The sequence below is a fragment of the Sturnira hondurensis genome, unplaced genomic scaffold (genome assembly GCF_014824575.4).
Source record: "Sturnira hondurensis isolate 20B ecotype Veracruz unplaced genomic scaffold, ASM1482457v3 Scaffold0011378, whole genome shotgun sequence".
In the NCBI taxonomy this organism is placed as follows: domain Eukaryota; kingdom Metazoa; phylum Chordata; class Mammalia; order Chiroptera; family Phyllostomidae; genus Sturnira; species Sturnira hondurensis.
Window position 1 is genome coordinate 8,604,433 of NW_028084009.1, and position 23,804 is coordinate 8,628,236.

A 23,804-nucleotide genomic window follows, 5' to 3' on the forward strand; every position below is an offset into this window, starting at 1 on the left:
GGCAGCAGGCTCCCAGGCTCAAAAGCGCGTCTAAAGCCGGCGTCTGGGACCCGGAAGGCTACCCTCCCGGCACCTCCAAAGCCCCATCTGCCCCGCGCTGCCGGGGAGCCCCGAGCTACCCGCCGTGGGGGCGGGGTGCAGGATGCAGTGGGAGCGATGGCAGCCGGCCGGGCTCAGGGAGTGTGAGGAGGAGGCCAGGCGGAGCGCTGGACCGCGGAGGCGTGCCCGACCCCAGCCCCGGGCGGGCGGAGACCAAGAGGGGCGCCCCGCCTGCTCCTCCGCCCCCGGCCGCCGCCGCCGCCGCCGCCGCCGCCGCCTTGGTGACTGACCGTCTGGGGGTGACACGTCCTGGGAGCGCCAGACGGAAGCGCCGCTGGGACTGACACGTGGACTTGGGCGGCGCTGCCCGCGTGGGCTGGCTGGCAGGGGCCGGCTCTGGACTTGCTGCGCCCGATGCAGCCAACGCGGCTGCCCCCAGACCAGGCCGGTGGGGAGGACGCTCAGTGGTCCAGGTGCAGCTGCGCAGGGGGGTCGGGGGAGTGGGCGGCGCGTCCCCTGTGCAAATCCCCCAGCGGGGCCTCTTTGCTCGTCCTGGGGAGCAGGCACCATGGAAGTGGGGGAAGGAGCCCACAAGTACCTCCAACCTCCCATGCAGCCCCAGGGCCCAGTGTCCCCTGAGCCCTGTCCAGGCCGCTGGGGCCCGAGGGGTCATGCAGGCAGGGAGGCATCTGGGAGGTCTGCCTGGGGCCTGAGCACCATCTGGCTGGGGAGGAGGGACCACCTGCTGGCCCGGCCTGGAGTCCAGGAACTGGCCCTGCCAGGTAGGGTGGCACAGCGGGACCCTCCCTGAACTCAGAGTCACCCGGAGGGGCAGTCAGGGGCTGGGGGGGACCACACGCTGGGGCCTGCTTCTCCTGGGGCAGCTGAGCCCCGCCACCACAAACTTCCGAAGTGAGCGAGGTCCCCTGGGGGAGGGGGGCCCAGGCAAGTGCCCCGCTGCTTTCCCTCCATGTCTGCGTTCACCACTGCCTGCAACCAGAGACCAGACTGGAGCCCCAGGGGAGCTCAGCCCTTGCCCCAGCTCTGTGGGCTGACCGATACAGCCAGACCCTGGGCCTTAGAGGTCCAGGGCTTGTCTGCCTCTGGCTTCGGTCCCCAGGGAAGATGCGGTCAGGGCCTCCCTGTCCCCTGTGGGATGATGGCACCTTCCTCCTCCTGCCCCCAGCACGGGTGGCAGGAAGGCCCTAAGGGGCAGTCCCCCCGCCATGTTGGAGCCGAAACAGGGCCCCGGGGAGCAGGGAGGAGCGGGCTGGCGCAGGGAAACTGTCCGCAAAGCCCCACTCAGCCCTGGCTGCATCCCGGGTTAGATTAGGGACTATTGGAGGTGTGCCTGAACCAGGTGTGGGTGCCCTCCGCCAGCCTGTCCCTCACTTCCTCCCCCTGCACCCTGCTTGTTATCAAGGTGGGGCCTCACGCCCCTCTCTGGCCAGGTGGCAGCCTGAGGGCAGAGGGTGGTGGCCCAGGGCCAAGGAACAGTCTACACATTTCCTCTCAGGCGGTGGAGTATTAGCCTGGCCATTGTAACTGCTTCCCCCGCTCGGTGTGAAAGTGGCACTCGGGCCCCAGGACAGTGACCGGCAGGGCTGACGGGTGTCCCGGAGGGGCCCTCGGGTCCTGCCTGCAGCCATGCTCGGTGGGGGGAGAAGGCTGTTCTCTCCCCCGAGTGGGTGATGATAATGATAACCATGATCGATACTTCGGATTGCCCTTGTGCCTGGACCACCCTCGTCCTCCAGCCTCGTGCCGGGTAAAAGAGGCCAGTGGCCCCGGACCCGCCTGTCCTCTCCGCTCACTGCCCACCCAGCCCTGGGCGCCCACAGCACAGTTCCCTTTTCTGAACCAAGGGGCCATGTGACTGTGCGTCTGTTCCGCCAGGGGTGGACTCCTCGCACAGGGGCTGTGGCAGGAAGTGCGGGGTTCTGGGAGCTTCCCAGAGGGCATCTTGATGGGGGGGGCGGGGCGGGAGGCATCTCCGAGGCCTCTCCTGCTGTGGGAGTGAGCACCCTGAACCTGGCATCCTGATCAGCTGGCTGCGTCTGGGTCACACCTCCAGCCAGACGTGCTCCGTCTGTGTGCCCAGCAGCTCTGAAGGACAGCCCCTTTGCTCACCTGGCTGCCACTGCCTGGCCAGCTTAGGAGCGGGGCCCCAGGAAAGCAGATGGCCCCTGGGAGCCAGGCTCCCCGGGTCCCGATGAAGGTGCACCCGTGGGGGGTCGGGGTGCTGGGTGCAGGGGAGCCCATGCTGCCCTAAAGGGATGGTTTCCCTCTGGGTGATGGCTATTTGGTGGGGTGTGCTGACGGCCCTCTATCTCCCTTGTCTGCCTGGCCATGAAAAGCAGAACTGTGGGCCTGTGTGGGTCCCCCCAGGACACATGCCTGGGGTCCTCAGCCAGTTCCCTTGGGTGGCAGCCAGGGCGGCCGGGCTCTGTGTGTCCCTGCTAAGTCCAGTGGGACTATTTGCACAGAGGGAGCAAAGTCCCCAACAGTTCTGCAGTCCTGGGGCAGGACACAGAGCGCCGGAGGGTGGGCCGTGACCTCTGGGCAAACTTTGTCCGGCCTCGGGGCAAAGCCCTGGGCACGATTGCCGTGACTGGCCAGAACCCTGGCGGGGCCCGTGGCCCCTAGAGCTCCTGGGTTCCACGTCAGAGAGGCAGACAGGTGCCAGGCAAGCTCTGCGGGGGGCTCCGGGGCCTTGTGGATGCCTGGCTCCCGCCCCCACCACCTTGCCGCCTTTGCTCTGTGAAGACTTGCGAGAGCCCTGCCCTCCACCCCGATCTCTCAGGCAGGGGCCCCGAGGCCCGTCCCATCTGCCCCCATGGGGCTGTCCCGGCATCTGGCCTCAGCGAAGCCTTCTAAGAACCAGGAAGCAGGGCAGGGACGTGACAGCTGGGGTCCATTTCTAGCAGGTGCTGAGTGGACCCCTCGGCCCTTTCCAGAGGCAGCCCTGCCTTGGCCTCCGCCGAGGCCTGGCCAGGCAGGGCGCCTGCCTCACAGAACTGCGGGGGTGAGGGTCGGGGGGATGTTCCGATGTGTGAAGCAGGCAGAGGGTGCCCTGGAGCCCCACCTACGGGACCCACCTTGAAATCCGAGGTCCAGTGCAACCTCTTCACTGTACCCAGGGGGAAACGGAGGCCCAGGGCGGGACCAGGGTTCCTGGCTCACTGCCCTGCCTTTCTCTCCCCGCTGAGTCCCACCATTTTCCTGGGTGATTTTGATGTCCCCATGGGCACTCTGTCCAGCACCCTGGCCTCTCACCTTTGACCCTCTCTCCAGCAACCTCCTGGGGCAGGAAGGCAGCAGGTGCCTGGCCAGGCCCCTCCCACAGCCTGAGCTCCCCCTATGGCGTCACCCCAGGGAGGACAAGTGGGCGGGTCTGGGGGGTGGGCAGACCCGAACCCCCAGCAGGCTCCTTCTGGGCCTGGTCACAGCCCTGACATGTCACCCCCACCCACTGCTAGTCAGGGGGGCCTCTGTTCCGTCCCCGGGGCCTCTGTCCCGTCCCCACCCACGGGCCTCTATCCCGTCCCCACTGTGCACGGTGGGAAAGCTGTAGACTTTCAGCGCCTCTGTGACAGGGGCTCAGTGTCCCATGGGCTCCACGCGGGCCCCCACCCCATCTGTCACACCTGAGACCAGTGTCCTGCGTCGGTCCCAGGCAGGAGGCCGGTGCCACCTCGGCTCGGGGTCTGCAGCTCCCCCCTGCTGTGCCGGCCCTCACGGCAGGTCCCTGGGCAGCGGCACTTCCTGACCGCTCTCCGCTTTGGTGACGGACAGTGGAGGGGAGCCGGCCAGGAGTTCTGTGGACACTCCCTCTGTGCAAGTTCGTCTGCCTCCCCGCTGCCCGGGCTCCTCCCGGGGCCCCGCAGCCCCATGTCCGCCCAGCACCGCCCGCCCAGGGTCCTGCTGCAGGGGCTCCTCCCTCTCTGCCGCAGCAGGTTCCTCTTGCCCAGCCCGCTGCCCCTTCTGTGAGTTACCAGCTGCCAGTTCCCCCCTGGGCACCTTCCGGGGCCCCTCCATCCACGGCTGCCGGCCCTGGGTGGAAGCACCCTGGCCATGGCCGACTCGGCGGCCCCGCAGCCGGCCAAGTGGGCTGCTCCAACCCCTGTTATTCAGGGCCTCGTTCCTAGAGCCTGTCTTCGTTCTCCTGGGGATCAGCAGGGGTACCCAGATGCTTGGGAGGCAGCTCAGCGCCTCCGCCAGGCCCTGCCTGCCTGGGCCTGACCGGCGCCCCCTGCCCCGCAGGCCCGAGTGCCAGGCATGGACAGGGACGCTGCTGCTGGGCACGTGCCTGCTCTACTGCGCCCGCGTCAGCATGCCCATCTGCACGGCCTCCATGAGCCAGGACTTTGGCTGGAACAAGAAAGAAGCCGGGATTGTGCTCAGCAGCTTCTTCTGGGGCTACTGCCTGACGCAGGTCGCTGGCGGCCACCTGGGGGACCGGTAACTGCCACCCGTTCCCCAGACTGAGCTGGGGGGCTCTGGGGGGCCTCCTGGGAAATTCCTGTGGGGACGGTCCCCCCGGAGGAAGCCAGAGCTGGGAGAGCCGGGTCCAGGGAGGGTGGGGGAGCTCGGCACCCTGGTGAGTGCTCTGGGGGAGCGGGGGCGGACGGACAGAGGGCACCCTGTGCTCTCATGCTCGGCCTCCACCCAGGGGGCTGGCCCAGGCCCCCCACCCGGTGGGTGTCCCCCCTGGCAGGGTCACTGGTCCAGCGGCTCGGCCCGGCTGCCGGGCTCCCCCATCACCGCCCTCTGGCCCCCAGGATCGGGGGCGAGAAGGTCATCCTGTTGTCGGCCTCGGCCTGGGGCCTCATCACTGCCGCCACTCCGCTGATCACACACCTGGGCAGCGCCCACCTGGTCTTCATGACCTTCTCGCGCATCCTCACAGGCTTGCTGCAAGGTAGGCACGCCCCCCGGGGCTTCCCTCAGCCACAGGAGTGTGAGCACGTGTGTGTGTTCGGGTGCATGTTCATGCAGGTTGGTGCTCCGTGTGAGTCCGTGTGTGGCAGGGGGGCATTCGGCCTGATGATGCCTTGGTACCTCAGCAACTTCCGTTTCTAGAACATTCCCCAGTCCGGCACATTCTAATGTTGGGTGCCCTCCATGCCGACAAGGCTACTCCGGGGACCCGGGTGGCCACCAGGCTGCTGTGTGGTAGCTGTCAGTCAGCACCAGCAGGCTGACGGGCATGGCAGGGACGCTAGACTTCTGGAGAGAGCCCCTCAAAGACCCCTGCGGCAAGCCAGTGGCAGGTGCTGGCAGCCCCCCAGGGACCGGATGGGCTCCGAGCTCTCTCCTGCTGCTGCGGCCTGGCACCTGACAGCGTCCGTCGCCTGGACGCCATCCGAAGACGTGTGTCCTGACCCTTCTTCACCACGTCACCCCACCTCCTGCGGAAGGGACCGCTGGTCGCCCCTCAGATCCTGGGGCCCCCAGGTCTCCCAGAATCAGCCTGTGCCTATTTTCTGACCAGCCCCACTGGTCTGGCCTGTGGGTGGCCCCAGTAGACCGGCCTCTGTGCTCCTGTGAGCCCTCCCACGAGGTCCCCGCGTGGCCGTGGCTGGTGCTCTTGGTCCTGCAGACCAGGTCCCAGGGCCCAGGCTGCTTCTCCCCATCCTCCCGGGAGGGAAAGGACTTCTCTGTGTGGCTGCTCTGTGGCCCATTGGAAGGACTGGGGCGCTGGAGCCGCTGGCACCCTGCAGGACTGGCACTCGGGTGGGCAAGGTCCAGGGCCCCGAGGGGAAGGCAGGGACCAAGGGCTGCCCTGGCCCCTGCCCCTGACTTTCCCAGGTGCTTTTGGAGAAAAACACAGCATTGCAGGCATGATCGGAAGCCCCCCAGGCAGTTTTTTAAAACTAGATGTTGAAATACTTATAGATTCACAGGAAGTTGCAGGGAAACACGCAGGGAAGTTCTGTGCCCTCGCCCCTCCTCCCTGCGGGGACATGTCACGTGGCCACAGGGCAGCATCTCATCCAAGACCCAGCTCAGTGGTCTCACAGACCCTTCAGGGCTCACCGGTTGTGGGCGTGTGCGACACTGTGTGCAGCGTGGGTCTGTGGGCGTGTGAGCCTGTCACAAGCATGTCACATGCATGTGCCGGGATTCCGGAGCTGCTGTGGCCTGGAAGCCAGGCGACAGTGACGGCTGGGACCCAAGCTGAGGGACTCCTTGGCCAAGTGTCACTGCTGGTCCCTCGGGTGATGGGGGTACGAAGGACACCATGAGCCGAATGGTCACCGACGGGGTGCTTTCCGGTCACCGGAAAGCTGGTGCTGGCTCTCACCCTCGGCGGGCTGCCTGCACTGGACCCTCGGACCCGGGGGCCCAGCGCCCTGCAGACCCCTGAGTCCTCTGCTTGCTCCAGGGGTTTACTTCCCTGCGCTGACCAGCCTGCTGTCGCGGAAGGTCCCGGAGAGCGAGCGTGCCTTCACCTACAGCGCCGTGGGGGCTGGCTCCCAGATCGGGTGAGTGCCAGCCTCAGGGGTGCGGGAGGCAGAGTGCGTGGCCCTGGCAGAGCCCCGTGGGTGGGGGGTGGCCATGTGGGGGCACCTGGGGCTCAGGGTGACGTGGGTCTGGCTGGTTCTGTGCTCTGGGGCGGCGGGGCTGCCGCTCCCCGCTGCTGTGCAGAGGTTCTGGCAGCAGGTGGCCCGTCACACCATCGACCTCAGTTCAGCTGCCCTGGTGGGTATGGGGGAGGTGGCCTGTGCCTTGTGGGCACTCGGGTGGGGTCGTCCAGGTGCCTCCTTGCCTGGATGCAACCCAGGGTCATGGCCATGGTCCTCTGTCGCCCCAGGACACTGGTGACGGGGGCGGTGGGCTCCCTGCTCCTGGACTGCTGCGGCTGGCCCAGCATCTTCTACCTCTCCGGCGGCCTCACCCTGCTGTGGGCGTGTTACGTGTACAGGTACCTGCTGAGCAAACAAGGTAACCACGGCCGGGCAGGCGCAGCCGGCAAACCCGCTGCCCAGGAGGGCCGAGGGCCTGGAGCCGGGGCCCTACAGCTGTCCCCGGCCCTGAAAGTCACAGCCCCGGCTCGGGTGCTGTGAGTGGGCCGAAGCTCAAACCCAGACTAGTGAGTGGGCAAGCCGTGCTGTAGCTTCTGGGCTGTGGTTTCCGCCACGTTTAGTGCCAAAAAGTCAGCCAGGGACAGGGCAGAGGCGGGGGAGCTTCGAGGTGGGTGATGCAAGGGGCTGGGGCACTCGGGGAGTAGGGAGGGCGAAGTCCAAGAGCGTCAGTTCGAACCCGACACAAACGTGGACCCTTGAAGGCTCTGGACACAGCAGGGGTGGGTGGGAGTGGGCTGCGGGCTGAGGGAGCCAGCCTGTCCCCTGGCTCTGAACAGCTTTCCCATGGGCCCACCTTGTCCCCGCAGACCTTGTCCTGGCGTTGGACGTTTTGGTGCAAGGCCTGCCCATGACCCGGCACACCAGGGTCCCCTGGAGACAGGTCTTCCGGAACCCTTCCGTCTGGTGAGCCGGCCACGTGGGGTCACCTCAGGGGGCAGGAGTGGGGGTGGGGACTATGCATATTCCCAGCCCCGATGGATCACAGAGCCTCAGTCACTCGGGTGCTGGGGATGGTGGTCCTGAGCGGCGCCTGTCCCTGCAGGGCGGCCATCTTTTCCCAGCTCTCTTCAGCCTGCTCCTTCTTCATCCTGCTGTCCTGGCTGCCCACCTTCTTCAGGGAGACCTTCCCCAGCTCCCAGGTGTGGGCTGCCGCGGTCCCCTGCAGGGTGAGGCTGCACCGTGTGGCTGGCACCACACTGGGTGGGGGGTGGGCCCCTGCCGCCTGGCTCCATGGCTGCCTGACACCCACAGGCGAGTGGCACTGAGATGCCTTGTCACACACAGGGCCCTGTCCTGGCCTCACTTGGCCTCTGCCTGTCGGGAAGGCAGGGCGTCTGGCACCAGGGGCCGGCCCTGGGGGGATGCCTGAGGGTTAGGGAGACCCGTCCCAGGAGTGGGGTGGGTGCCTCTGAGACCCTCCTTGCTCCCTGCAGGGCTGGGTCTTCAACGTGGTGCCCTGGCTGGTGGCGGTCCCAGCCAGTCTGTTCAGCGGGTTTCTCTCTGACCACCTCATCAGTCAGGGTGAGCCCTGGGGACCAGGCATGCCAGGGGCCATGTCGGGGCCTTGCCTTACCTTGGGAGGCGGGAGGCACCCTTCCGGGGGCAGGTACAGTGATGGGAAGAGGCCATGCCCCCCAAAGACCAAGCTGGGAGAGTGAGAGGCCCAGCCCTTCAGAGCCAGTGCAGGTGGACCCATGGGAGCCCACTCAATGGGGGGAGCCCACTCAATGGGGGGACTCCCCCAGCCTCAGTTTCCCCACTAAGGTGGCCTTGGGGTGCAGTGAAAGGTTCTGAGTCCCCTGTGATGGGGGAGTTACCCCCCAAGGCCTGGATGCAGCCCCCAACCCTCTCCAAATGTGAGAAGGGCACCTGCCAGGGGATTGGAGGTCACAGTCAAGTGAGAGCCCAGGACCCCAGCGCACACTTGTGGCCATCGGAATGGACTTCCTCTCACCCTCTGCCTGACCATGGCCTTGGGCCCTTTGAGCATGAATAGACCTCAGGGCAGACGCACATGCCTCTCCCAGGACACAGGACACTGCAGCCGGAGCCTGGGGCCCGGCCCTCCACTGCCCTGCCCCCGCCCCCAGGCAACCCCACCAGGGTTCCCCACTGTGGGTGCCGTCCCTCGTGGGGACGGGGTGGTTGGCGCCATTGGGCTGGTGGGGACGTGTGCCGGTCTCCCTCCTGTCCAGGTTACAGAACCATCGTCGTGAGGAAGTTCATGCAGGTAGGGGTCACAGGGTGGCTTTCTCAGGACACCCCGTGTGTTCCTGGGACCCGAGGGTCGTGTCCCCAAGTCCCCTAATCCAGAAGGTGGCCAGAACACCTGGGCAGTTGGGGGGCACTGTGTGTGGGGTACCCATTCCTGGGCTCGACCACACCTGACAGAGTCTGGAGGTCTGACCAGCAGGGGCAGGTTCTCATGCCCCCCACCCCCCACAGGCCCCTGGGTGGGGGGAGACCTGTGGGTGGGCACCGCCCTCACCTGATGCCACTGTCTGCGCACAGGTGATGGGCCTGGGCCTGTCCAGCGTCTTCGCCCTGTGCTTGGGCCACACCTCCAGCTTTTGTAAGTCTGTGTTCTTCGCAGCGGCCTCCATCGGCCTCCAGACCTTCAACCACAGGTAAGCCCCGCCTACTGGAGCCGCCTAGTCTGCCCTTGGGTGCCTTCGGCCGCAAGTCCTGGGTGACCTGGAGCAGCCTCCTGGCTCCCAGGCCCGTGGAGGGTGGGCGTGTGGCTGGTCCCCACTCGTGAGCCAGGGGGGCAAAGGGCGTCAGAATATCAGCGGGCGTGGACAGGGGCCACGGGGAGAAGCGAAGGCCGTGCAGCGGGAGGGGCCGGGGAGGAGGCGCTGAGCTCGGGGCTGTGGCTTCTGTCTGGACTGTAATGCACTGGCAAGGTCTGCATCTGTCTTTGGGTCCCCAGTCCCCGAGACCCAGTGCCCAGCTTCAGCCCCGTTTCGTCCGAAAAACCTCACGGGGGGTCATTTCGGGAATTGGCCACAGAAGGCTTTTTAAAAACACTTGTGGGTGGGAAAGGAGTGTGCACCCCAGCTTGCCTTCCCGTGCATCCTCCTGGGAGGGGGTCCCTGCGCTGCTTCACCGCTGAGACGGGACAGCCAGGGCGGGGGGCTCGGGCGGCCCCAGTGTGGCTGAGCGCCCAGGTGAGGCTCAGCCCAAGGTGCACCCTCGATGGCCTCCGTCCGGGCTCCCGGTGCTCAGAGGACTGGCACCACTTTTGAGGGGGGGGGAGTCACTTGTCCTTGTCCCTTCCTCTCCCCACAGCGGCATTTCTGTTAACATCCAGGACTTGGCCCCGTCCTGCGCTGGCGTTCTCTTTGGTGAGCACCCAGGCCCAGGTGTGCGCAGGGCCAACTCCCCACCCCACCCTGGGCCCGCTCCCCAGGCCTCGTCCCGCCCCCAAGCCCACAGGGGCTGCTTGCCGGTGGGCTGCTGTGGGAGTGTCACCAGGGGACTCCTCTGACCGCTCCTCCCCGTCTCTGCCCTGTTCACAGGTGTGGCCAACACAGCTGGGGCCTTGGCAGGTGAGAGGCAGGCTGGGGTCCACTGCCCGAGGTGCTGGGGTGCCTCCCGTTGCCCTCTGGCTCTGCAGGGTGGGGTGTGGCACCCTCCTGGGGTCCACCAGTGTGGCATCAGCGAGGAGGGGCATGCAGACCTCAGAGCTGGTCCAGGCAGAGAATGCCTTCCCCCAGCCCACCTGCAAGTGTCAGTCAGGTCCTCGTGGCCCAGGGTCCCCGCAGGTCCAGTGCCCAGGTGCCTGGATGAGGGTCAGGCTCATTCCCCAGCCAGGCCCCTCCTGCTGCCCCCTGTCCCCTGTGGAGGGCACAGAGACACGTGGTGGTGGCTGGTTAGTGGGGTCTCTGCCCCTCCGAGACTGAGGCCGGCCTCTGGTCCAGGCACCCCAGGCCAGCCCCTGCCCTGGCGACTGCCTATCCTTCAGTCCGCCTTTCCCCTCTCTCGGATGCAGGTGTTGTGGGCGTGGGCCTGGGTGGCTACCTGATTGAGACCACCGGCTCCTGGACGTCCCTGTTCCACCTGGTGGCTGCCATCAGCAGCCTAGGGTTGTGCAGCTTCCTGGTGTTTGGAAAGGCCCAGAGGGTGGACCTGGGCCCTGCCCACCAGGACCTCTAGCTGGACCCCGGCCGGACCCCACACACCCTACACCACCAGCCTCGGGGTGAAGGGCTCAGTGTCAGAGCCTCTTCCTCTCGCCCCCAGACGTATGACAGCGGAGCTGAGCCCCAGCTGAGCCAGGGGGAGGGGTGGCCAGTACCGGCGCCTGGCCCTGGCCAGGCCTCGGTTTCCCCTTAGCCCAGTGTCCCCAGGGCAGCTGCCCCGCGGGTTGTGGGCCTCTCAGCGTTGCGGGACTGTCAGGGGCTAGTGGGGTTGGTGCCCCTTCCGGACACAGCCTCCCTGCAGCGTCAGGCGTGTCCCGGGGTTCAGGCCGCCTACACTGTGCCCATCCCAGAGGGTCTGGGCGGCCATTTCCCCCGACCTGTGTCCCTTTGTTTCTGGGCACTTGGGGCCCAGACAGTTCTCTGTGATGGGCCGTGCTGTGCACGGTGGGGTGCTCAGGGCCACCCTGCCCCCAATACTGTCTCCCGATACCACCAGCGTCCTCTGGGCAGCTGCCCTGGGGTGAGGAACCCAGCTCTGGGCAGTGGGCTCTGGCCTGTGGCCATCTTTGGGGACCCCACCCCCGCACCCCCTTCCATGGATCTCTGGACACGGGCAATGTGCTCTGCGTCCCACGATGCTCACAGAGCAGCGATCTCTCCTGAATTGATGACAGGCATGGCTGGATATACTTGGGGAGAAAAGAATGTGGAAAACCACACCAGAGCCTTATTTAAGTGATGACCATTAAACTATTTGAAAGAAGATGGTTACGTTTCTAACACATGTTTCAAAGAATAGATACTTGTTAAAGATGCATCAGATTCATTCACCAGGAGCTCAGCAAGTGTTACTGACAAACTCTAGGACTGACACAGTTACACACGGGACCCTGAATGGGGACGCTGCGCCCTGGGCTCCCGGCACCGGGCACACCCAGCTGGAACGGGCTCGCCCGCAGCGAATGGCGTGGTGGGGCTGGGGTGGGGGCGGAGCCCTGCTATCAGCTCCCTGCAGAGCCCCCGCCCCGCTCTGCGGGCCACAGGGGGGGGGGGCGGCTGGGGGGACAACTCCTTGTTTCTACTGAAGCACAGGCTTCCCCTGTGGTCTCCCCACTTTGATGAGAAAGACTCAGAAAGATTCTTAGTTGCAAAGTGAGTTGGGCCTCCGCAGCCGCAGCCTGTGTACAGAGGTGCAGGGGGCTGTCCGTTCCCCAAAGAGGCCTTTGGTTTGCCCGGGGCTGCGGGAGCAGCCTCAGAGGGCAGCCTTCGGGGACCTGCTGCCCAAGCTGGGATCCCAGCCCAGGACACTGTCTGGGACACAAGACAGGCGGACCCCCCACCACTCATGACCACGTGGAAGGGGGCAGCTCAGCCGCAGGGGTGACCCCTCTAGTTTCTAGAGCTTTCCATCTTCCCAAACATACTCTGTCCCCAGTAAACAGTCCCCCCTGGACACGGGCACCCCCTGCTGCGCTCTGGTTTCCGTGTCTCTAAGCACCTCATTTCAGTGGAGTCACGCAGTGCGTGTCCTTTGGAGACAGGTCACTGGGCATAATGTCCTCGAGGTCCATCCACGCTGTGGCCAGGGTCAGGACTTCCTTCCTTTTGAAGACTGGACACAGCTGCTGTCGGAGGGGCCTCACTGTGCACTCACCTGTGGGCCGGGCGCTGCCCACGCCCGGCTGTTGGGAACGAGGCCGCTGTGAACCTGGGTGGCGAGGGGGCCCTTTGTTTTCCGTCCACCACAAACTGTAAGCTCTTGGAGAGAGGTGCCCCACCCCCTCGGGAACCCTGGAGGGATGCAGGACCCTGGAGGTGACCGTGGGCTCTGTGCAGAAGGGGGACACTGTGGTCCTGGCCTCCGTGTCTGTGGGGTTTGGGGGTGCAGGGCCCAGGACAGCAGACAGGTCCAGAATGTCACCCTGGACTGGGGGCAGCCTCCTTAGCCCTTCCCAGGCGGGTGTTGAGCGCCGGGAGGGTGTCTGGGGGAGTGTTTGCCGGCAGGGAGGGTGCTGGTTACGGGGCACTCCCATAGGTGTAGGGGGTGGCCCTGGCCCGCCTGCCTGGTGTTATCTGCTACAGCCAGGCTCGGACACGCCCCGACTCCTGGCCACCCTGGCGGGACCCCAGCAGCCACAGGGACCCTGACTGTGGGCAGCAAGGTCAGGTGGAGCAGCAGGGCCCCAACACCAAACCCAACCGTGCCTGTCTCTTCCTTCCCAAGGGAGGGACTCTGCACCCGCCCCCCCCCCCCCCCCGCCCCCTGCAAGCCCACAGCCAGGAAGCCCCTCAGGAGGGCCAAGCTGCTGTCACCCTGAGGCTGGCCAGCAGAGGGCACCATGGCAGGCCCATGTCTGCTCCCGCCCCAGCCCCCCACCCCCACCCCCAGGCTCTTCTAGGACCCGTGGAGCTGCGGTACCAGTGGGGGCTTTTGGAAGGGGAGGGTGAAGTTGTGCCAGGCTCAGGGCACCTTGTGGGGGAGGGAGGGCTGCAGGCTGGACACCCATCGTGAGGAGAGGGACACAGAGGCCTGGGGCGGTCCCCTCCATCTCCTCCCCAAGGAGAGGGGTTCTCGGGGGTGGGGCTGCCCCTCACCTGGGCAGGCAGCAGCCAGAAAGCGGTGGCTGGGTGCAGTGCGGGTCCTGGCTGACACCCTGCTGGCACCACGCTGGGCCCTGTCCCGGCTCCCCCAGCCCCATGGGGGCCTCCCTGGGTGTCCTCCCCCAGGCCCCTGCTCACAGGCAGCATTGTCCCCTCCCTGTCACCACAGCGATACTCTTCTGTCTTTACTTCAGTGCGGGGTCTTTAATGACCGCTCATTATTCATAATTAGCATGGTAATGGCCGCCCCCGTCTCTGGGCTGCCTTCCCTGTCGCCCCACCCTGGCTCTGTCCTTCAGCGGTGGGACCACAGAGCCCCGGGGGCCCCCACCTTCCCCTGGGGGCTCCTGCTTATTTGTCCCCTTGGGCAGTCGTCCCTCAGGGCTGGTAGGATGCACCGGTGGGGGGCCCCCGGGGGTGCAGATGCCCCCCTTGGTTGGGGCACCTCCGGGACGGAGGCCGGGGTCCATGCCCACTGTCTGCAGCAGGCCTCAGCTGGCTGCTGGGAAGGGGGACGGGGACAGGCTGTGCTCTGGGGACCCTTCCAAGCAGGATTCTCTGTTTCATGTTTAATTGAAAAGTACATCAGTGCCTGGCATGAATACCCAGCGAGGTGGCCGCAGGCTAGGGTGGCGGAACCCACCCACAAGCACCGAGCTGTCGGGGGGGGGGAGGGGAAGCTATTAATTGAAATAGGTTCATTAATTAGTAATTAACAGCAGGGAAATGAGCGTGTCACGCCTCGTATTTCAGTGGATGTCCTCCATGTGTTATGGTGCCTTTAATTAAAGGATGTGCATTTTAATTAAAGGCAAGCTCGGCCCTTTGGCCTTTGGAACTCAGAAGACACCCCAACTTTCAAAGCAGCTGGCAGGGAGGCCGGGGCCCTGCGTCCTCTGCTGGTGGCCCCTGACCTTCCCGAGCTGAGGTCCCTGGAGGTGTCCCCCTTGGAGTCTAGCTGGCAGTCTCGCTGAGCCCGGAGGCTGTGCGGGACTTGTGTGGGGTCGCCGCCCCAGTAGTGGGGTGCTGTCCCTGGCTGGCACCCTGAGGCCCAGGAGCCAGGCCTGCAGCATCCTGCCAGTAGGGGCTGCGTGTGGCTCCCTGAGGCCAGAGGCAGGACGGAAGTCCCCATCACGGCACTGACCCTGAGCCCTCCACCCCCGCTGGGCTTTGCACCTGTGCCCACCCTGAGCAGCTGCTCGTCCAGAACCCCACCCAGGACGCTGCCTGCCAGTGGGTCCCCTCCTTGTCTCACAGTCCTGGCTCAGGGACACTTGAAAGTAGCCAAAGCCCAGCAGGCAGACCTTGGCCCCACGGGCAGCTGTGCTGACTCTGGAGACCTCAGGGCTCCCGCTCTGTCACAGCCTCCTTCCTGCCAAAGAAGTGAACAGCCCAACCCTCGGCTCACAGAGGAGGCAGCTAAGACACGGACCGGGAAGGACGGGATTGACAGGGCTGACGAGGGGGCGCCCCGCCCTGGGGGGGCCTGGAGCAGGTGTGTGGGCGGTCTAGGACAGGCCGGTGGGAGAACAGCCCCAGGGAAGACCCCTAGGTGGCAGGGCCGTGGTCCTGACGGGCTCGGCGGTGAGGACACCAGCACACCGTCCCTGTGTGTGCGTCTGTGACCTCACCTCCTCCTCTGGCAAGGGCACAGTCACAGCGGGTCAGGGCCCCCGAGGCCTCGCTTCGCCCTCACCACCTCTGCAAGGGCCTGTCTCCAGGCACAGGTGCACCCTGGGGTGCTGGGGGCCCCCACACGTGAAGGAGACACAGTTCAACCACAGCGGTGTGGCTCCCTGCCTCCACCCACACCTGACCCCGTCCTTCCCCGCCGTCCAGGGAGGGTCGGGGACAAGTCTCTGGCCAGTGCCGCCCTCTAGCCTGTGGGGGTGGGGGAGGCGCGTACCTATGCCCTCAGTGGGGCTTCCACCCCACCCCACCCCCGAGCAAACCTCCTCCTCTTCCATATTCTGTCTGAATGGTGTCACCGTGTCAGGCGGCTCGAGGCTTCGGGCCGGTTTCTGTCCCTGAGCCCGTCTATTGTTTGGGAGCCGTGGGACTTGGGAAGCAGGTGGCCCCTCGGAGGGGCCTGGCCCTGCTCCGACTCCCTAATTAGTGCCTTGCTCTGGTCCCCGTCTGGCCCGTGGGCCCTGTCATGGACCCGCCTCCAGAATCGGCCCTAATTGGTGTCTTCCCAGGAGTTCTCTGCGAGATAAATGCGAGGGACCCACGGCTGCCTCCTTCAGGCAGGGGGAGGGAGGGGGGCAGCCTCGATTGGGGTCAGCGTGTGGCCGGGCGGGTGGACACAGTCAGGGCAGCTGGCCCGTCCCTGGCCACACCCTGGGGACAGGCTGCTGTTGTCCGGACTTAGCGAGAGTGCTCAGTTTATTTTCAGAAAAGCGAAGGCTAGAGAGAAGGCCCTGGGGAAGCCGGAGGTGGGAGGGCCGCCCCCACGCAGCCCCAGCCCAGCGCCTCCGCGGGCGCCCTGGCGATGCCTTGCTCTGTCTGGGGCATCAGCGCCCTGTGCACACACTCACGTCCGTCTTGGGCAGAGCGGCAGCATCTCGGGCTCACCAGCACGACCCAAAGGTGTTTGAAGAATCAGTGTCTTCCTAAGTTTTAGCTGACACTCAATTCTAATGACTTTTAAAACAAAGTGTCTTTCAAACGTGGGCGTCTGGCCGCCTCCTGATGCCTGACAGGTGTTTTTGCCGTGTGGGGAGCAGATGCAAGCAGCCCGCCCCCTAATCGCTCACAAATAACCAGCCTGCGGCATCTCCCTGTCTGCGGCCCAGCGATGGCCAGTTTGTTCTTCTGAAGCGGCCACGTGGGCCTGTCAGTCAGCTCTTGCCGTGGGCACTTTGTGGTGATTAGAGGCCCCTTGGAGAGTGAGAGCTCCAAATGAGTTTTAAATAAAAAATAAGAATATTCATGCCGTGGGACGTCCGAAGGGGAGGGGGGCAGCAGCACCCAGACCGCCGGCTCGGGTGCTGGCAGGGGCGGGGCCCTGGGGTGGGCACAGGCGGGAGGACAGGTGCAGGTGACCAGGGTCAGCCTGGACACGGCCACGCGAGAGGGGGAAGGGGGACGCCAGGTGAGCACGTTTCATGTGGACTCGGTGCCTCTGCAGGGACATGAAGCTCGTGGGAAGGACAGGGAAGGAGAGCCCGCCTCTTCCAGAGGGAACGCCTTTGAAGAGCCCATGACCGGGACACGGCATCTCTCTGGGCGCCGTGGGCCTCCGGGCGGTGGCGCCTGTGTCCCTGGGCCCGCCTCCCTGTCTCTCCCTCTGGCCCAGCCACGTGGGGCCACCCCCTCTGTGGGTGGGTAAGTCCCATCTGGCTGTTGTCTCCACTAGCAGTTGGGGTGATAACTGCATGCCCCCCCCCCGCCATTCTGCACCCCAGTGTCCTTGCTGGGCTCTCAGGTCCTGTCCAAGGTGCTGACCTGTGGGGTCACCTGACTTGGTCCAGCTGAGGAAGCAGGCCTAGATTGCTGGTGGGACTGAGAAATGGGGCTGGCTGGGCCAGGGGAGGCCAGGGCAGCTTCCTGGAGGAGGAGGCATCTGACTGGGATCAGGGGTGAGATGGGAGAAATGGGGGAAGGGCACTCAGGGCTCTGGGACCAGCTGCGTGAAGGCCTGAGTGTGTGGAGCTGCAGGGGAGCCTGAGTGGCTGGTGCCGGTCTGTGGGTGCTGTGGGTGCCTGGCTCTCCCACAAAACCCCTGCCATGCTATGAAATATTTTTTAGCAAATAAAAATGTTTGAAATGTGCGACCAGATGTCCAAGCTGACAAGTGCTTAAGGCGTCTGACTGATGAAAGCCAGAGCCGGGTCCAGAAGCAGCCCCAAGGCAGGTGTGGGCATGAAAGGCCTCCCGGTCTGCTCTGTGCTGGCCGAGGCGCAGAGGGTGGAGGGTGCGCGTCTGTCTGTTGCAACAAAGCTGGCGGATCTCTGCAGGGGGGCCGTCGCCGCCGGGGTTCACGGCGGGCAGGCGGTGGCGGCAGCCCCGGCTCTCGGCTTTGGTGCCTGTGCTCTCACCAGAGTTTGCCAGCAAACTCTGCCTCCCGAGGCCATGGCCGCGTCCGAGAGCCGGATGGGGCCCCGGGGGCCGTGGTCCTCACAGGGCAGAGGGACAGGATGGCCCAGGCCCTCGTGAAGGCAGACCTCTCTCCAGACCCACAGGGAGAGGAGGCCCTGGGTGGGGGAGTGGGGGGGCGGGGGAGTGGGGGGGCGGGGGGCCGGGCGCAGGACAATTGGCAGAAAGCCCGACCTCAGGTCTGTTTGGGACCACCGCACTGGGGTGGTTTGCTCACGGGGTTAAAAGACGGTCCCTCAAAGGTGCCACCTCCTACTTATAAAAGTGTCCCCACAAACCACCATGGGGTCCGGGGCTGGATTCCCCCTCCAATGTTCCTTCCTGGGAGTGAGGCGTCGACTCCCGTGTCTGGAGTCAGAGGGGAGCCCCGGCAAGCGCAAGCGTCTGTCAGAGGGACCTCCTCAAGAGCAATTCGGCTCCTCCCTCTGCAGGTCATCGCTGACTGTCCTCGAGGGTGGCAGCCTCCGTCCTCTGGGCTGTGTCTGTCCCCTCAGCCCTTCTTCAGTGCCAGGGCCGTGCCAGGTATGAGGGGCTCTGGGCGAGTGAGGGAGGCTGCCCTTCCCGGCTTTCATCGCGGCACCTCCCTGGGTCCCCACAGGCACCCCCGGGAGTCCCTGCTGAGCCCCATCCCCCGATGCCCTGCCGAGCACTCGGGAGAGGCAGGCGCTGGCACAAGGGCCACAGCCATCCGCCGACACCACCTCCCACAGACGCTCCTGCTAGCGGGCGGCGTGGGGTCGACGGAGGTGGGGACTTTGTGGCACGGGAGTGGCTGCTCTGGGCCCCACCCGGAAACGGCAATGATGGGATCCCCTCTGGGGTTTTCTGAGTCTCCACTGCTCTGGAATGAAGCCGAGGTTGTGCTGGGACACCCTGAGGGCCTGACACTGGAGCTGCTCGCGGGAACTGGAAAGGCCCTCGGACCCCGGACCCGGTGTCCATCCTGCCCTGCCTTGGGCTGTCCAGAGGTCCGGACGGGCCGCTGACTGCCCCGAGCCTCAGTGCGCTGTTCTGTGGGCCTTAAGGCCCTCAGCTTGCAGAGGACACGCACGCCTGCCACCGTTGGGCTCAGCAGACACCCTGGCAGTGCGGCACCTCCTGCCGACGCCCTGCATGGGGTCCCTTGACAGTGTTTGAAGGGTCCATTCCCAATGGTGACGCTACTCTGCAGGGCAGGACACAGATCCCAAGCCTCGCGGACCAGCCCCTGGGGTGTACTCACAACTCTGGTCCCCAGTCCTGGGTCTGCCTGCGCTGCCCAGCTCCTTGCAGCCTCCGTGGTGGGGGGGGGGGGGGAAAGGCATGGGAGCACTTGAGGACAGAGCCAGGGAGCTGGAGCCAGGACCCCGGGGGGGTCTGCAGCAGAGGCCACCCTCCCCCTGAGCCTGTGCTGGTCTCTAGGAGGGGACCGTTTCCCTCTGGAAAATAAACTCACAGAGAGACTTCACACACACACACACACACACACACACACACACACACCCCCCCCCCCCCCCCCCCCCCCGGGGGGGANCCCCCCCCCCCCCCCCCCCCCCCCCCCCCCCCCCGCAAAGGGGGAACAGAAACTGCCGGAGGAGGGAGGGTGGGGGGCCCTTGATACTTTGTAATCCTCCAAGTTTAGAAGATTTAGAAGAAATGGAACCTGTCAGGAAAGGCGCTGCACTTTGATACTTTGTATCCATCGAGACAACGAACCTTCCCCGAGTCAAGGAGGCCCAGAGTCTGAGGCCCAGGTGCCACACACACAGCCCCACGGTCTCAGGCGCTGGGATGCAGGGGGGCCGAGTGGATGGAGGAGAAGGATGGCGGGAAGGGCGGCGGTCCCGGCCGGTGAGGCTTGCAGCCTGGTTGGGGTGCGGGCTATGCCCCACCCTCCTCCCTGGCATCACGGGCCGTGGCCTGCGCCGGCGCCCAGGGCCATCTCACGATGGACGGGTTCCCGGTCCATCGCTCCTCAGCCCACGCCCCGGGGTCACCACTACTAACACGCCGCTCACCAGCAGCCTGGGGCCCTGAGCTCTGGGAACGCCATATCGCAGGCACCCCCCTGCCCAGCCCCCCCAGGGGCCCCGCCCTGACCACAGCTGTCATCCTCGGTCAGTTGGGCTGTCCTGGGGAGGACGCACCTGTCCAGCCCCACCCTCCCGCCTCTCAGGGAAGCCACCTCCCCCAGCCAGGCCAGCACAGCTGTTTGAATCGGGGGGACATGTTGCAAGAACAGAGGAAACAAGGGAGGTGGTCGGACACACATCGGAGGGTGTTAGGGAGCGTGGATGGTGTGCGGGGGCGGGGGGGGGGTGTCTCTGTTTTTCTTTTAATAAAAAACAAATCAGGGACTTCTGGCCAAGATGTAGGCGTAGGTAGACACACTGTGCCTCCTCCCACAGCCAAAAGAAGGACAACAACAATTTAAAAACAAACAAACAACTGGAACTGCCAGAAAATCCAACCGTGTGGAAGTCTGACCAAGGAGGAGTAAAGGAGACACACCCATCCAGACTGGCAGGAGGGGCGGAGTCAGGCGGCGGGGCGGAGTCAGGCGGCGGGGCGGAGTCAGGCGGCGGGGCGGGGAGGACTCCCTGTGAGGCCGCGGCTGAGCTGGGGTCCCACATCCACGTGCAGAAAAACCGGGAGGAACAACTGGGGGGCGAGACAGACCCTCAACCCAGGGTCCCAGCACTGGGAACAAAGCCTCAAACCCCTGGCCAAAAACACCTGTGGGGGCTGAGGCAGCGGGAGAGACTCCCAGCCTCACAGGAGAGTGCGTTGGAGAGACCCACGGGGTCCTAGAACGCACACAAGCCCACCCACCCAGGAACCAGCACCAGAAGGGCCCACTTTGCTTGGGGGAAGCGGTGAAGGGACTGAAATCCGGCAGAGAGCCGGGCAAGCAGCTTCGTTCCCTCTCGGACCCTCCCCGACAGACAGTGTCACAGAGCAGCCAGGTGGGTTGCCCCACCCTGGTGGATACCTAAGGTTCTGCCCCTCACTACCTAACGGGCATGCTGAGACAAAACAAAATGGCCCAGATGGAAGAAAAAATACAAAACTAACAGACAAAGAGATAGGCGACCTATCAGAGGCACAGTTCAAAACATGGTGATCAGGATGCTCACAGAACTGGTTGATTTTGGTCGAAAATTAGGTGAAAAAATGAAGACTACACTAAGTGAAATAAAGGAAAATGCACAGGAAACCAACAAAGAAGGGAAGGAAACTAAGACTCAAATCAATGAAGTGGACCAGAAGGAAGAAGGAAACATCGAACCAGAAAAAATAAAGAAATAAGAATTTTTTTAAATGAGGAGAGGCTTAGGAACCACCAGGACATCTTTAAACATTCCAACATCCAAATGATAGGGGTACCAGAAGGGGAAGAGGAAGAGCAACAAGTAGAAAACTTATTTGAACAAATAATAAAGGAGAACTTCCCCAGTCTGGCAAAGGAAATAGACTTCCAGGAAATCCAGGAAGCTCAGAGAATCCCAAAGAAGTTGGACCCAAGAAGGAACACACCAAGGCACATCATAATTACATTAGCCAAGATTAAAATGAAGGAGAGAATCCTAGAAGCAGCAAGAAATAAGGGGACAGTCACCTACAAAGGAGTTCCCATCAGACTGTCAGCTGATTTCTCAAAAGAGACCTTCCAGGCAAGAAGGGGCTGGAAAGAAGTATTCCAAGTCATGAAATCCAAAGACCTACATCCAAGATTGCTCTATCCAGCAAAGCTGTCATTTAGAATGGAAGGGCAGATAAAGGGCTTCTCAGATAAGATCAAATTCAAGGAGTTCATCATCACCAAGCCCTCATTATATGAAATGTTACAGGGACTTATCTAAGAAATAGAAGATCAAAAATATGAGCAGTAAAATGATAGCAAACTCACAATAATTAACAACCACACCTAAAGCAAACTAAGCAAACAACTAGGACAGGAAGAGAACCAGAGCAATGGAGATCACATGGAGGGGTAGCAACAGGGGAGTGGGAGGAGGAGAGAGGGTGAAAAGATACAGAGAATGAGTAGCATACACAGTGGGGAGAAAATGAGGAGGGCAAGAGTAGTGTGGGAAATGTAGAAGCCAAAGAACTTATGACACATGGACATGAACTAAAGAGGGGGAATGCAGGTGGGAGGGGAATAAAGGGGAAGGAAATGGGACAATTAGCAAAATCAATAAAATATAGTTAAAAAATCAAAGTGTGGGTGATAACAAATTCCCAGAAAGAGACGGTTCCAACTTTGTTAACAGACTTAATGCCGCTGAACTGTACATTGAAAAATGGTAGAAAGAAGACTTCCAGCCAAGATGGAGGCACAGGTAGACACACTGGGCCTCCTCACACAACCAAAAAAAGACAACGACAAATTTAAAAACAAAAAACAACCAGAACTGCCAGAAAATCGAACTGTATGGAAGTTGAACAACCAAGGAGTCAAAGAAGAAACACTCACCCAGACTGGCAGGAGGGGCAGAGACGGGCAGCCTGGCGGAGAGGACTCTGGGTGGGACAGCTGCTGGCTGAGCGGCGGCCCCACTTTCGAGTGCAGAAAAACTGGGAGGAACAACTGGGGAGTGAGACAGACCCTCAACCCAGGGTCCCAGCACTGGGAACAAAGCCTCAAACCTCTGGCTGAAAACACCTGTGGGGGCTGAGGCAGCGGGAGAGACTCCCAGCCTCACAGGAGAGTCCGTTGGAGAGACCCACAGGGTCCTAGAACACACACAGGTCCACCCACCCGGGAACCAGCACCAGAAGGGCCCACTTTGCTTGGGGGAAGCGGGGGAAGGGACTGAAATCCGGCAGAGAGCCGGGCAAGCGGCTTCGTTCCCTGTCGGACCCTCCCCCACAGACAGCGTCAAAACGGGTCAAAACGCAGCCACGTGGGTCGCCCCACCCTGGTGAACACATAAGGCTCCGCCCCTCATATGTAACAGGTGTGTCGAGACGCAAAAAATGGCCCAAATGAAAAAACATATCAAAGCACCAAAAAAGGGCCCTGGCTGGCGTAGCTCAGTGGATTGAGCGCGGGCCTGCGAACCACAGGATTGCGGTTCGATTCCCAGTCAGGGCACATGCCTGGGTTGCAGGCCAGTTCCCAGCAGGGGACTCACAAGAGGCAACCATACATTGACATTTCTCTCCCTCTCTCCTTCCCTTCCCTTCTAAAAATAAATTTTAAAAATCTCAAAATAAAATGCACCAGAAAAATACAACTAAGTGACAAACAGCCAGAGAGTCCCCACCCACCCATGTGTGCATATGTGCCCGCATGATCATGTGTACACACGTGTGTTCACAAACAGGACACTCGCAGCACACCCATGCCCACATGTGCTCATGTGTGCACACTGATGTGTTTGCACTTGCATGGACACAATGCACACACATGCACACATGAGCACACTCACACGCGTGAGTTCAGGTGATGCTCTCGGGCAGAGCACATGGGACCCCGCCTGTCCTCACCCAGGGTCCCCCAGCTTCTGCTGGGCCCAGTGCCCCGGTCAGTGGTTCTCGGGGCTCGCTCCTCCTCTGCGGGCCAGTCAGGACACCCGGAGCCAGACCACATGGGGACAGCAACCAGGGTCTTGAGACCCCCACAGCTGCCATCGCCCGAGGAGCACGTGTGACAGTCGGGTCCAGAGGGCCACCAGAGAGGGAACTGGGGGCTCGTGTTCCTCCCAGAGGAAGTTGCAGGGGGTGCAGAGCGGGGGACAGAGACAGAGAGGGACAAGAGGGGAGGAGACGGAGGAAGGAGCTGGGAGGTAGGGGGTGGGGCGCGGGGCAGGCCCTCCTGGCCCTGGAGCCCCTGGGGGGAGAGGAGGAGCCGACAGAAAGCTCTGGAGGGAGCCGCTCACTGCGGATCCCCAGCCGCAGGGCGGATGCAAGGGGAGGTGAAGGGCAGTGCGGGCATTTTATTCACTTTGGAAACTGAGATTCCCGAGTGCAAAGCAAACGCCTCCCCACTTGTCTGTGATGTCTGAGACGAAGGCGCCTTCTTTGTGGACTCGTGGGTCGCTGCGAGCCAGGAGGGCCCCTGGGGTGGCCTGTCCTCCCCACGGGCTGGTGAGGGACAGGGCGTGTGAGCAGATGGTCCCTTTGGTCAGCACTCCCACCCCTGGTCCCTGGCACCAGCGGACTCACAGACGCTGGGGGCGGGGAATCCCCAGCCCTAAACTCCGGGTGTTTCCTCCCCTGAGCCAGCCCCTCAGCAGTCTGCTCTACACAATCCCTCCAGGGCCCCCGGGGACACTGGGCAGAGGAGGCCTGGCTCCCGCTTGCACCCGCTGGGTCCACTGTGACCCAGACGGAGCCCCTGGACAGA

At 63.7% G+C, this 23,804-nt stretch overlaps 1 protein-coding gene across 6 annotated transcripts; it reads left to right on the forward strand.

Moving 5' to 3' along the window:
• The first annotated feature begins 317 nt into the window (after nt 1-317).
• On the forward strand, nt 318-23,135 carry SLC17A9 (solute carrier family 17 member 9). 6 transcript variants are annotated; one of them, XM_037060043.1, is made up of 13 exons: nt 320-512; nt 4,303-4,500; nt 4,821-4,960; nt 6,428-6,527; nt 6,857-6,987; nt 7,436-7,532; nt 7,672-7,768; nt 8,063-8,150; nt 8,825-8,859; nt 9,141-9,256; nt 9,918-9,973; nt 10,148-10,177; nt 10,621-11,534. In XM_037060043.1, the coding sequence occupies exons 1-13, from the start codon at nt 454-456 to the stop codon at nt 10,782-10,784; spliced, it is 1,311 nt and encodes a 436-aa protein (XP_036915938.1). In that variant the 5' UTR covers nt 320-453; the 3' UTR covers nt 10,785-11,534. The 6 variants fall into 6 exon arrangements, 5 of the variants coding, with proteins under 5 accessions (XP_036915939.1, XP_036915940.1, XP_036915941.1 ...); XM_037060044.1 differs by lacking the exon at nt 7,436-7,532 and having other exon boundaries at nt 318-512; nt 8,063-8,235; XM_037060045.1 differs by lacking the exon at nt 7,436-7,532 and having other exon boundaries at nt 319-512.
• The last annotated feature ends 669 nt before the right edge of the window (nt 23,136-23,804 follow it).